We start from the raw sequence: 13,861 nt of genomic DNA, 5'->3' as shown, positions 1-13,861 counted from the left end.
CCAATCAGCAGGCAGCTTCCTAAGGCCCACCCACAAACAAAAAAACACTGATTTTTTAACCGCTAATCTCGCTTCTCTTATGCTACGGAAATGCTACAGAAGAAAAAGCCGCAACGTGTCGCCGCAAACTTTCTCCAGAGCTCATGCACAACAAGCCGAAAGAGAGTGACAGGACATGAGAATAATTGGACACCTTGAGGCGAACAGACATAAAGTTGTTACTTCTGAGAAGATGACATGACGCCCTCGTTGAAAAGAAAGCAGCAAACCTCTTATTAACCTCCTACCTTGTTACGTGTGAGATATCAGATATCAACACAATAAACACAGGACATGTATTATGTCCTGTATACATTTAGTTTGTCCATTTATACAGTTCTGACCTGTATTTCCTCGTCTATAAAGTCCTCTATAGTTTGTTGAATGAGTGCAAGGAGATAAAAGACAGTGTAGACAAATGAAATTTTAAGGGCATCACATAAAAACCTTGAGAAGAAGATACACACTATATATCAGTATTGTCCTCAGGCATGTTGTTTTCTTATAACAAGCAATGACAGGTCTTTCCTTTTTGTTTGCTTGCTTTGTTCTTTAGCCTTGGGAGAAATTTGTGAGCTCATTCCTGCTTGGCAATCGCAGAGAGATGACTCTCTGTGGACTTTTATCAGATCTCCACAAGGAACTTGTATTTCCTGCCATCATCCATCCACACATTAACAGCAGAGCGCTGCCTTATCGATAAGTGGAATCAAATTAGTCAGATAACTGTTACACGCGCTGTCTGTAGTTCTGAAATCATCCGGTGTTGATTGCTTCCGCCAAAGAGGTTCTGTTTTGGATGTGGTTTGTTTGGGTGTCGGTGTGTTTCGTTTTTTTTTAACAGGATAGCACAAAAACAAAAAGCTGCCAAACCAATTTTCTGGTGGAAGGGTTGGTAATGGCTCATAGAAGAATATGGAAAAATCTGGAGTCAGTCTACCCTGAATCTTTAATTTGTCCAGATCTTATGAGATAATAGTCATGAGAAAAACAATCTGGCAATGTGATCATATCTACAAACTGCTAAAACTTAATGTCGATAATGATTTAAAATGTTATTGTTGGCAAAAATATGCCCTGTCGGATCACTTTCCAACATTATGATCCAAAAAAAAAAGTGTTGATGTATTAAAAGCGCCCCCATCGAGGTTGTGAAGTCAGTGGATTGTGATTTTTTTTTTGAGGAGGAGTTGTTCAACTTGCACAAAAATGATTCGACTAATGCTGGGCCACAATGAAAATCTATCAAAAGTAGTGGCTGTCCACTTAAGTTAAAACAGTACTATACGCTGAGCTGAGCATGCTTTTAGCACTTACAGCTATCAGAAACATGTCACATTTTTAGTGAGTGCCACACTTCAAACCGTTTTGTGTATATATATATATATATTTTATCAGCAGCCGGAGCCATGAGCTACTATTCCCAGTGGGGGTATAAAGCAGGGTTTGTCTCTTATGATATTTTTGGTACGATGGCATGTGTGTAGTAGATTATTGACCTTCTGTTAATGCTGAATATTCTGAGAATGCTCACTTTGAAGACAACAGATCTTCCGTTCTGTTTTATTTTTCTCTCCACCTGTCCACTCCGTTTTCACTCCATAGATATTTAAATCACGCAGAAGCAGAGAGAGAGAGAGAGTGAGAGCAGGACGATTAGATTTCTCTCATGTTAGTGGGCTGGACAGGCATGATGACTGGGGCAATTTTTTTTTCTCTCTTTCTTTGCCTCCCTTCAGTGTGCCGCTGATTGAAATATAATGTTGCTTGGAGTGTTAAGTGTGGAATAGTAATGCAGCTGTGCCTCAGCTCAGTCGAAGGTGTCTCAATATTAAAAGTGGTTGCAGGGAATATAGATGCTGTATAAGTGACGCAATAAGTCATTTCCGCCAAGGGCAAAAGAGTCATGCATGAGAAATATTATGGCGTATGGAGAAATTGAGAATTTGCATCATGCATCACATAGGCCTGGACCATGCAGTGACTGTATATCTGTGATATGTGATATCTTCAAAATAAATAAATAAATAAAAGGTAGGCACTGGTATTTTATATTTTCATACGCTGTATTTCACATTTCGTTTATATATTAAATTAATTGAATTTATATTAAACGGTTGTTCTCCCAGCTGCCAAAGATCGACACCGGTCACATGACCTACATTGACGACCTCTTATTAAAAATATGGAACCTTTGAAAAGTCATCTCCAAGCTGCAAAGGTCAACTGCATTTCCCAATGCCCCAGTAAAACCTGCCACCACCAGCATAAAGCAATCATCTCCAGTCACAGTCCTGCTGGTTATTACTTCTTTGTGGCTTTACTGTGCTTAAACCGAGAACTTTAGAATCTATATATGTGCCCACCCAACGGGGAGAGCTGGACTTGTTCCAGCTGGCAGGGAAACCTGCGTTGTGACAGCCTTTTTTATACTCACAAATTAAGCCAGTAAGTAACACTGAAAAAAAGTGATTGCGTGAAAAGTTGGGCACGGCGTTCAAGTCTTGGCAGTGAAGCTCATTTAGTGGCTACAGTGATCAACACAATGATCAGTACCTGGGGATCTTGAATTTGGCAATTCGGAGTACACGAGCACATACAATGAGCCTGTGCTGTGAAGTTTGTGAAATAAAGCTTTGCCTTTGTGTCTCTTTGCCCTCGAGCCAATTAGACAATGTTGTGATTTTACTGGAGGATTAAATTTCTAAATAGAATACCTATGAGATGCGTCAGCCAGGGCCCAAATTGCAAATGTATCATACATTCATACTCTACATTGTGGAAAAATTATAGTTTGATCAATAAACACCCATACTATCTTTCTCAATTCTGTTCTACACCAAACTTTAACGGCCCCTAACTTGGCTCACACCCCCATCCCTCTACAAAGTTGGCAAAAGACAAAGCTGTGTGAAAGTAGTTTTTCTTTATCCTGCTAATCAAACGATCCAACAGATGGATATGGGTACAAACTTTAACTCCTTAATGGATGTGAAAATATAACTATAAATATACACGACTAACAACAGAGCGCGCTGGAGAGAGTTTTCCTCACCTCCCACCAAAAGGCGGGATTGCGTTAACGCCATACATCTCACTGCTCGACAATAATTTGTAATAAGTTGCTCTGGCAAGGTTGAAGCAACTCGTTCAATCCTCATAATACAGCGGGGATCATGAAAATAAGGCTTGGTTTTAGTAAGTAGTCCGCCGTGATAGGAGGTGAGGTGAGGCTGCATATGATGTATGGATTGTTCTATCTGTAATGATATTCCGCTGAATAAATGGTCTCAAGCCTAATCAGCTTCAGTCAATATGATCTCCCTGTGAAGGTCTTCATTAATCTTGCCGGCTACAGCTAATCATGTCCATCTACTTGAGCCCTCACGAGCGTCTCACCTACTTACTGTATGGTATTTTAACTAATTATTTCACACCACAGTCTAGGGGCTTTAGAAAAGCCCAGGAGTCACAATTTGCCACCTGTGCAGTACCAAACCGGTGACTACATAGATGTAAATCTAATAAGTAGGAGACTTTCTCCCCATTGTTCATTTAAAGCTTGTCTTCCTCCTTTAGCCTCACCTTTACCTCTGTTGTTGGTTAGTTTCTCAGTTGGACAACTTAAACTGTGTTATACCTCAGCTGCATCTGGAGGCGTAATGTTTTTCAAGTTGTCCGTCTGTCGTCCTCGTTCTCCTGAAGGTGATATCTCAGCAACGCCCTCAGGGAATGTATTCAGATTTGGCACAAACGTTCAGTCAATGATGAACTGATTAGATTTTGGTGGTCAAACGTCAAGGGTACTATGTCCACACATCCATCCCGTTCCCGTTAACACGATATATCAGGAACACCTGCAGGTAATTTCATTCAAGCTGACACGCATGTCCACTTGGACACCTCAAGGGTGAACGGACTGGGGTTGAGTGGACATGGTTCAAAGGTCAAGGGAGTTAAGGAAAGATTTTGGCCATAACTCAAGAATTCATATGGTTATTATATTAAAGATGCTTAATACCATTCCCTGAATCCTGTCCAGGTTTTTTTTTAAGTATACCATAGGGTGACTTCCTTTAATATAAACACACAGTCTAACATACATACCAGGATAAGGACAAGATAACAGTATCATTTGGCTTTTTTTTTGTTCTTTGTTCGAGTATAAAATGGCCGCTGTCTCCTTTGTTGACGTTATCGCGATTGCGGGGCGTGAGGACCTGAAAGGATCACAGACTCTAAAGATCTGTAAAATGCTGCAGGTGCAGCCCTTTTTCCACAACAATGAGTGCTTGTGATTTTCCGCCCCTCTGAAAGATAGAGATCAGATGGATCTGTAAGGGTCATTGCATTTATCAGATGAAGGTGACAGCTGAGCAAGAGCAAGTGCCCGTCAGCTTCACTAGTCAAACAAAGCAAAGGGACTTTTTTTTTTTTTTTTTTAACATGCTGTATTTGTCAGGATTGAAATGTTATTTTTTTTTTCTTTACAAAACAGTCCAATTAATCCCTGTAATCTGTTAATAATCCTATCAGGACACGGTTGTATTGCTAAATCTAATGCCACAAAAAGGGGAATTAGTAGGCCGAGTCCTCTGGGCTTATTCAAACTTTCGTCCATGAATTTAAATTATGTAATCTGTGTGTTTCTACCGACATCACTGACAAATCCTTACACATGTGAAATGTGGAGTGTAATTTATGAATAAATATGCCAGAAAATATATTTAAATATTCCCCAGTCGCCACTCCCTTTAAGGGAGTCGAGCTTGCAGTCAAGATTTGTTACTGGCTCACCAGTTTATTACTGTAGGGGCATCTGGCTACAGTACATTAAGTACAATTCAGTATAACACGCTCCACAGCCACTGGCAGTGGGGTGGGATGAAAAGAAGTATTAAGAATTTTCCAATATTATGAGGTACAATCAAGTGCACTGCGAAAATATTGCACTTCAGACTGATCGTTGAGTGAAATCACTACCTCTGTGACTCGGATGTTCATGTTTGTATTAGGAAGCATTGTAGCATAACTCAAGAACTTTGATTACTGTATTACAGGCTCATGCTCTCCAGAGCTACGTGAATATCAACACCCCAGTTGATGTCTCTCTGGTGGTTTGGAGACTTTGCAGTGTCACTATAAGAAGATGGTATTGTGTTGCGCATATTTTTAGGTATTTTTTTGGTTCCGTTCACTGAGTGAAATGCTCATCTCTCACTGAACTACCCTATGATTGGTCAACGTCTCCCACCATGTGCCAGATTTTCCTCAAGGGTGGAAACAGTGTGTCGAAATTTTTGTTGTCTCTCTCCGATAGGTCTGGGTATTGATTAAAAATCCGCCGTCTTGCAGTCTGACACGGAGCAACTTTCAACTATCAAGTGTTTCATTACATTTGTTGTGTCACACACCTTCATTAATTCAACAAGCCTCTCCAAACACAACACAGAAACACGATCATGTGTCAAGCCCCGTCTTGTCTTCTCTTCACCTTTGGGGGACTGAGCTTCATCTGATATTTATATCACACCTCGAGACAGCCACTCACAGGCTCTGTTACATCTCTGTCATAATCACCCGCTCACACTGATGAGATTAACTCTTTAGGTACGGGAATTTGATGCAAAGCAAATTCCTACGATACGACAAAAGTATTGAAGTTTGATACCCAGCCATACTCCTAAATCCTTTTACTTTGTAATGAAAGGTTATTATGGAATTTATTCAAAAAGACCAAAACTATGTTGGGAATTTACAGGTATTTAGTTTAGTGGTAGTGGTAGCACTCTTGCCTTTGCAGCAAGAAGACCCGCGTTTGAGCCCTGGTTGGAACAAGGGCCTTTCTGCATGGAGTTTGCATGTTTTCCCCGCGTGTGCGTGGGTTTTCTCAGGGTTCTCCGGCTTCCACAGTCCAAACTTGGGAATAATGATGTTTTTGAATGTTTTGTTTTGTCCACACACAAAAATGAATCAGTTGATCTGGTTTCTTTGTCATACCGACCGAAGAAACCAGGAAATATTCACATGTAAGAAGCTGAAAACTCACACACATCATTTTGTCATTGATGCATTGCTTCAGCCCTACATGTGTAATAATATAACAAATAATAATAATTAATTGAATCAGAATAGAAAAGTGCCACATGTCTGTTTTTGTCATGACAGTATTTTGTACATGTATTTAGTTAAAGTCTGCGCAGGTGTCCGGTTTCAACATGATCATCTTTTTTCATCATCATCTCTCCCTCCCTCTCTCTCTCTCTCTATATATATATATATATATATATATATATATATATATATAAAAGATAATAAATAAATATATAACAAGCTGTTTCCTTGTCATCACACTGGTTTTCTCTGCCACACTGAAAATTGGACAGCACAGTTGTCAGTCAGACAGATTCTGGTCGTGACAACTGGCTTCCAGTCGGATGAAAAGCAGATAGATAGTGTTCCTAACACTTAGGTGTGAGAAACAGCTGGCTGGTGTATGTCAGGACAGTGTATTCCAATTAGCATCATCTTTTCCTGAATCTCGTGATTCAGGTGTACATGGCAGACTTGTAAAGGTTTGTTTTAAACGATGAAACGTATAGTTTAAAGTCTGTGATTGCAAAACACGGACCTGTGACCGCATTACAGTCGAGTTTTGATTGGTCTTTTGTCATGTGGGCGATGGCGCACGAATGTGAGTCTCACACCAACACTCACCAAAGACGTGTGCTAACGTCATTGAGCACAACTTCACACACGGTCAGCGTCAGCAGCCACACAAAATGTGTAGAATCTCTGCACTGTGCGTTCCACTGTGTCCTCGTGCTGCTTGGTCACCGCTCTGTACGTGTTCCAGAGAGAAAGAAACAATCATTTCATACTTTCCCGTTGATGAAAGTCTAGACGGTAATCAATATAATGCCATCGCACAAAAATGTGATGGCAACATTGACAAAGTAAAAAAAAAAAGTGCTGACAAATCAATAAAACATTACTAAACAAGCACAAGACGCATTATAGCAGTCAGTTAGTGCTGGGAAATAAAGTATTCTAAGTATTTTACTCAAAATCACTGTGTGTGTGAGTTAGAAAACAAATCACTTAACTAAACTATTGCATTGCTATTGCTGCAGCTTGAGCCTCGCTCAGCCAACTGTGGGTATATCAGGAGTGTGAATGCGGTTTATATCTCAATTGAGCTAATTTTTAGTGAGATAAATGATTTAACTGACTAACAACCACATACTAATTGCTTTGCTTATCAATTTATAGACTCACAATACCTTAGATTTGAAATGGAATTCCGCATTGCACTCCCCCCCCCCAGAATATGTGACACAGTAATTGCCCACTTTTCATTTGTAGATAGCAGTGTTTTTGCAGCTGACAAATCCCCAAAGGCACATAATTATTCCCCAGTTTTGTTCTGTTCTTTCATAGTACTTTATCGTGTAGTGCAAAACACTCCCTTTCCCCATTTAAGAATTCTGATTAGCCCCTTGCTGAGCTTCTGTAGTTTAGAAATGTAGTTTTAAACATTGTACCCAGACAGTAAAGGTTCCATATTATCAGTAATCCCAGCTGTTTGTTTTAGCTCTGTTCTGTACAGTTGTTCGGGGATGGTTCGAGGTGATCACAGCGTGAAATGTTCTTCACCTCTTTTAAACCTGATACATTAATAAGGCAGCTGAGCTGATGCATTTGTGAGTGTATGGCCTATATTTGCAGGCCACATTTTTTAAAGCATGTTGCCTGAATTTAGGGAAGCATTTTGTGACATATTTAAGGTTCATGGATCATATCTGATTGCAGTTTTGGCCAGTACTTTGGCCAGTATCAGACTAATACCAAATTGTTTTCATACTCTATATGTTGACAATTGGGCCATGGACCTTTCTGCATGGAGTTTGCATGTTCTCCCAGTGTGTGCGTGGGTTTTCTCCGGGTTCTCCAGTTTCCTTCCACAGTCCAAAAAACATGCAATAAGTAAATTGGAGACTCTACATTGACCGTAGTTGGGAGAGTGAAAGGTTTTTTGTCTCTATGTGTGGCCCTGCGATGGACTGGCAAACTGTCCAGGGTGTACCCCCGCCTATCGCCCTATGTCGGCTGAGATTGGCACAGCACCCCCCGTGATGTGGAGGATACAGCGGTAGAAAATGGATGGATGGATGTTGACAATCATCTGTCATATGTAACTGAGGCCACACAACAAATCACGCACACGAGGTGGGTTGGATTTCTCAAAAGTAACTGGAAGATTGCCAGTAGAAGCCTACTATGCTTTGTGTGCTTGTGGAAATGGCCATAAGGGTAGAAATGGTGATCAAACTATGGGGAAAAAAATGCATTGAGGTGTACATTGACCTTTTGTCTTTGCTATGTTTTTTTTTTTGATTGGCTGTCTTGGCCAAGTGGCATATTTGCTGAAAAGCTGATTTTTTTTTTTAGAAAGGATATTATTGTGAACCCCCCATGGGCTCTTTTTACTTCAAAGGAAGCCATTTCTCTCTGCTCCTGTGACACTGACTGTTTTATTGAATTGGAGATTTGAATTGTATGCGGTGTGTCTGTGGTGTATTGTAACAAGTATAGGTTTTCACTTAAGCCATCATTAAGTGCCTCTAATGGCAGAGGGGCACAAGGAGAAAGACTGTGTGCAAAGTTCTGGAAATATGAGGTTTTCACATTTTCTTGGACTTTCAGACCTCCGCATTCATACCCTGTTGCCAAAATGTTTCGACATCTATTGCATCACAGATGTCATGGTCACATTTTGTCAACAGCGTATTTCCTGCACAGTGCAGCAAGTACATTCTACTTTTTCCACCTTTTTCACCCAAAGCTGCCTCTTACTGATGACACCTCCATATCCTGCTCTTTCTACACTTTTTTTTTTTAGCTGTTCAGCAAGAAGTCTACCTTGTTGGACACCAATTTGTTGCAAATTATTCCTCATGCTATAACATGAGAAACTGACTTGTCATCAGTTTCTATGGGGGTGGAGAATAACACAGAAATGTGTGCTCGTCTACAATACATCATAGTGTTCATCAAACAAGAAGCTTTTTTTGATTTTCTTAAGTAATCACATAATTGCATAGCGCTTTCTCTCAATTTAGACACGGACTGAAGACGTGCTATCAAATATTTATCTAAATCATGATTCTTTGTCATTTTCTGGTAGTTAGGCTCAATTTCACTCAAACCCACGACTAAATATGACGCAACTCTTCACCTTTTCTTTCCCCCCCAGATTTCGCAAGAGCTGTCGCAGCACGGCCTATATCGTACGCCGCAGTGTTGCGACTGAGGCCGGACAGCTCTTCATCCGTGCTCAACGCGCGCAGCAGATCCAGACAACACCACAGTGGTGGGCTGGTGACGACTGACTGGCCTGTTTTCTCCAGTCACCCACTGTCAGCCCTGAGTCTGCTCAGCTCTCAGGAGGACTATCGTAGCGAAGGTAAATCTGTTGCTCCTGTATGAACAATATGTGCTTTTGGTCTATTATAATTTACACAGCACGGTTTTTCATTAGTGGAAATCAGGCCAAGGTGGTACGACCTGTTCTTTTATGTGTCTGTTCTGGCGACAGCTGTGGTTCAGGTTGTCTCTCACTGTCTCATTCTTGTGGGTGCAATGTTTTCACGGAATAAAATTTCAAATGTTCAAGCATGGACCTTCACCTTTGGTCTTGTAACATTAAAGGTCTAGTGTGTAAGATCTGGTGACGTCTCGGGGGCAAATTGCAACAACTGGGCTCCTCCGTTCCCTAGCGTGTCAGGGAACATTGTGGTGGCTCGTGTGCCAGAATTGATCGACTCCATTTAAAGGGATAGTTTTGACTTTTGAACATTTAGTTGTATGACACAGACCCCCAGGAGTAGGGTGGATGCAGAGCCGTTAAATAATTTAACGAGGCTCCGTTTCGGAGATCTCGCCCTGGTTGGGAGCTGAGAAAGGTAGTTCTGGGAGAGAGTTTAGGACACATAACTAACGGGTTTTAAATCACGAACATGCATGCATTTGTTACGTCATCACGTTTGAACAATAAGAAAACCTCTGCCCAACACTATGTTAGTCCTAAGTCCCAGTGTTTCAGCTGTTTCAGTCAGAGAGAGTGAGGGAAATGAAACAAACAAACACGTCTGACTATGAAACGGATGAAGATGAACCGTGTAGGAACTTTACCAGAGAGAGAGAGAGAGAGAGAGAGAGTCGAATGTGTGGAGTTTACGTGCATGTTACGTCGGCTTTTGCAAAGTCATTTACACACTCGATAATGTCAATTTGCGATTTTCAATCGTTAAAACACAAATGACGATACTACCGCAAACGATACATATCGCCCACCTGCAGCAGTACATTCAATTTCTGCCAATAAAACCCTCAATTCTCTGTGGACAATATCATTGACTGCACTTAAACGTCAAGTCGCCACACAAATGGCACATTCACTGTGTAGTTTTGCCCTTGCATAGATTTCGCCCACAACTTTAGCCAAAGGATAATGAAGGCTTGTGTACACTTTGACGTATTTACACACAATTCGCTGTTCATTAGCAGTGAAAACAGGACGATGGAATAAATAATCTGCAAGTAACGGTTTGTCTTCAGTGTACTTTCTTCTGTCACCATCTGGTTCCTTCTTCTTTGTCATTGTGAGTGGCTGAGACTCGATTAGTCAGGTCGCCAAGAGAATGTGCCTCATGAGTTCAGGTGACATTATTCTCACCTGATGAAATAATCCAAAGTAAGAGGGTGGACACTCCAGAGTTTGAATAAACCTCTCCGAACATCATTGGTGTGAACGCACCCTGCTGTCTGCCATCGCTGGTCTCACTTTGTACGTGTCCGCCTGCTGCCGGCTGAAATTTTGGACCCAAAATTAGTCTCACCTATCCATCATCACTGTGCATGGTCTACTGTGACCGGGGTCGTGCCCTTTGTGAAATTGAAGTGGGATCATGGCAATATCCCACTCTCTCTGTGTTCCTGTCAGTGCAGGCGCTATAGATATGACGGATATCTTTGTCAAAAGGCAAGATTTAATACCTCAAACGCAGCAAACACGCCGTTATAAATCTGCATGGGTCACTCGCTGTCCTGACGTACAGTGTGAATAATTCTCGTGGATATAACGGCAAATTGATTCCTTCTTATAAGATTAATGTTCATTGCGTCTGGAGCACTTAATTAATGGAGATGTGAAGTATCGCCGCTGAATTGGCTGAGAGTGTTGGCGTGGCCTACTGTACTGTAAGAAATAATTCATAGTGACATTACATGCAGACAGAAAGCTTGTTTTGAATCCATTTCTTTCTCAGTGCCTCCCTGTCTGTCACTCTGTCTTCTCTTAACTTTCGGTATTATTGCAGACGTTATCACTGTGTGTAACTCATACAATGACTAACTGTACATCTCTACAACCAAGAGGCCTCTCCCGTTGTCACCGATGACAAGAGCATTATCCCACTGCGCTGGATTGATGTTCAGTGAATGAAATGGTTGCCAAAAAGTAATGTACCTTCAGTGGCTTAAAGGGGATATTGGTTTTTGGCTCTGTGAGTGACAGATGGCCACGCTACTTGACATTGAGTGATTTAGACAACTTCCAAGCTTCTGTGTGTGTGTGTGTGTGTGTGTGTGTATTCTGCACACACTGACGTGGACCATATGTCCCAAAGCACTTCAACCTGCTTTTTTCTTGGTCCAACTCTTTTCATATGATCACAAACATGAATCTGCTGGAAATAATTGAAATAAAACCGAGAATACGTTTCTTCTCCCCTATGTCAGGACACAGCCCGATGAAGTTTCCTTCGACCTCATTTGTCTGTTTATTAAATACTCTAAAGTCACTCAAAGTCACGTCTCACAGTTTCACGCGCGAGCTCAAGCGGAGCACGTCGCCTTTTTAACGGGTCTCCGCTGGATAATATGCTGGATGTTCTGATTCAGATCAGTCTCCGGTGTTAACTGTAATTACAGTGCAGTCAGAGAGGACAGTCAAAGAAAAAAACAAAGAAAAAAACTCCTCGCTAAAGCTCACTGGATTTGAAATAAAAGAATATCGACAAAGTGAGGGTGTGTTTGTCCGTATCAGATGGACGTGATGGGAATTCCAACCCCTCTTTAGCGATCATCCCTCAATTTTAGGAGACAAGAATAAATTTGGCGAATTAACACACACACTACACTGGGGGTATTTGTGTAAAGTCATCAGATGTAATGATATATCTTTTCTCTTTCTTTTTTTCCGCTTAATGACTGCCTCTCGTCTGTGACTAGCAGACACCAGCAGACACTTGGCGTCTTCCCCGGGGAATGCACTGATGTTATCCAATTTCACTACTTCTTCTTGTTTTCGGCTGAACACCCAGCACCAGAAAATGTTCCGGTTTCAATTGAAATAGAAATCATTTCATCATACATCATGGCCTACAGTCCACAAGCCAAATGGTGGCAGGTGCAGGGCACTGGTATCTCTGAATAACTGTCTGAGATGCATGAATGGACATGTCTTTCCCCCCTCTCTCCGTGTTTGAACACAAGGACACAACAAGTGCCGGATTGCTTTTGCTTTATAGGTTTGCAACCTTAATATTGATTCATTTTCTTCCGCTGATTAAAGTATTATTCCAAAAGCTTTTTATTTCCCTGTGGAGCAGTCAGTGGCTGACAAAGGGTGATAACACCCACCGTGAAGAAGAAAACCATGATTCTTCTCTATCATTAGGTCTTTATATAGAAGTGAGAAGTATTCAAGGTTAGCGACTTGCATTGTTTTATTATTTATGTAAAAGAAAAGGTGTTGCTAGTGAAGCCTGAATGCTATAGAATAGATTGTATCAAGGACTGCCCACTTTCAGAGTAACATTTCTGAGTTGAGAAAATCCTTATAAAAGGGCTTTAAGCCCTAGAACAAGGAACAACCACATAATATGAGATGAATAGTAACCATAAAACATAGATTGAGTGCAGAAATGGTGCACAGAATTATTCACAGGGAAGGAACTTAGCAAATTATTACTTTCTGTAAAACTTCCAGCACTCCTTCTTGATTTGAACCATTGTAGTTTGTGGCTTGAATGTATGTTTACTAGTGTTCACAGCACGTTGCTGCTGCTGCTCTGCCGCGAACGTAAAGTAATGCTGAGCGATTTGATTATAGATTACAGAAATGTCCACGTTTATGGTATGTAATTCTTTAGTAACGGCGAGCTCCGCCAATGAGAGAACTCACGACTGCTGCCTTAGATTCATGGACAGTACAGTGTCTCTGCTTGTTGCTGCTAATAAAAGTAGTTTTTCCTGAAGAAAATAATTGAAATGGTACACACTTGTAGGAGCACATAACATTGTTTTACACTCGTATCGCTGTCGTGGAGGATCAGAGTGTTATGGCTGATCATAAAAATCTCTTATTCATAAAATGAAAGGGATTGTTGCTTTCACTCGCTGCTCGAGTTCTATACTATGTCCGTGTGAAGATATACTATAAGTAATTTAGCGTCTGTGCTGTGGTCTTGGGTGTAACCGAAAGGGAGCACATGTTTACGATAGGCTTCCGCCACAAATGCATCATCTCACAGAAAAGGGCAGTTGCTCTGAAGCACAGTGCATTCAGATTTCTCTCGTAAAGCCTTGAATTCTGAGATGCAAACCTTCTGCAATAAGTGCGTCCACTTCTGTGTTAACAAAAGGCCTGGATCAAAGAGTACACTCTGAAGAAGCACAAGAGACTCGCAGCAGAGACTGTCAGGCAGACAACATTAGGCCTGAAAGCACATCGATACCGTGTGCCGGGGGAGTTCAA

General features: G+C 41.2%; 1 protein-coding gene across 3 annotated transcripts in view; it reads left to right on the top strand.

Moving 5' to 3' along the window:
• Positions 1–13,861, top strand: part of cntn5 (contactin 5) — a 105,004-nt gene that overhangs the window by 33,097 nt on the left and 58,046 nt on the right. For all 3 annotated transcript variants that reach the window (XM_058634442.1, XM_058634443.1, XM_058634440.1), the window contains exon 3: positions 9,296–9,505. In XM_058634442.1, the coding sequence (XP_058490425.1) occupies positions 9,296–9,505 (210 nt within the window). The remainder of the gene's footprint in view (positions 1–9,295; positions 9,506–13,861) is intronic.

This window comes from Solea solea, chromosome 7 (genome assembly GCF_958295425.1).
Source record: "Solea solea chromosome 7, fSolSol10.1, whole genome shotgun sequence".
Lineage (NCBI taxonomy): Eukaryota > Metazoa > Chordata > Actinopteri > Pleuronectiformes > Soleidae > Solea > Solea solea.
The sequence above is the reverse complement of the archived record's forward strand: the minus strand, read 5'-3'. Positions and strand labels throughout refer to the sequence as shown.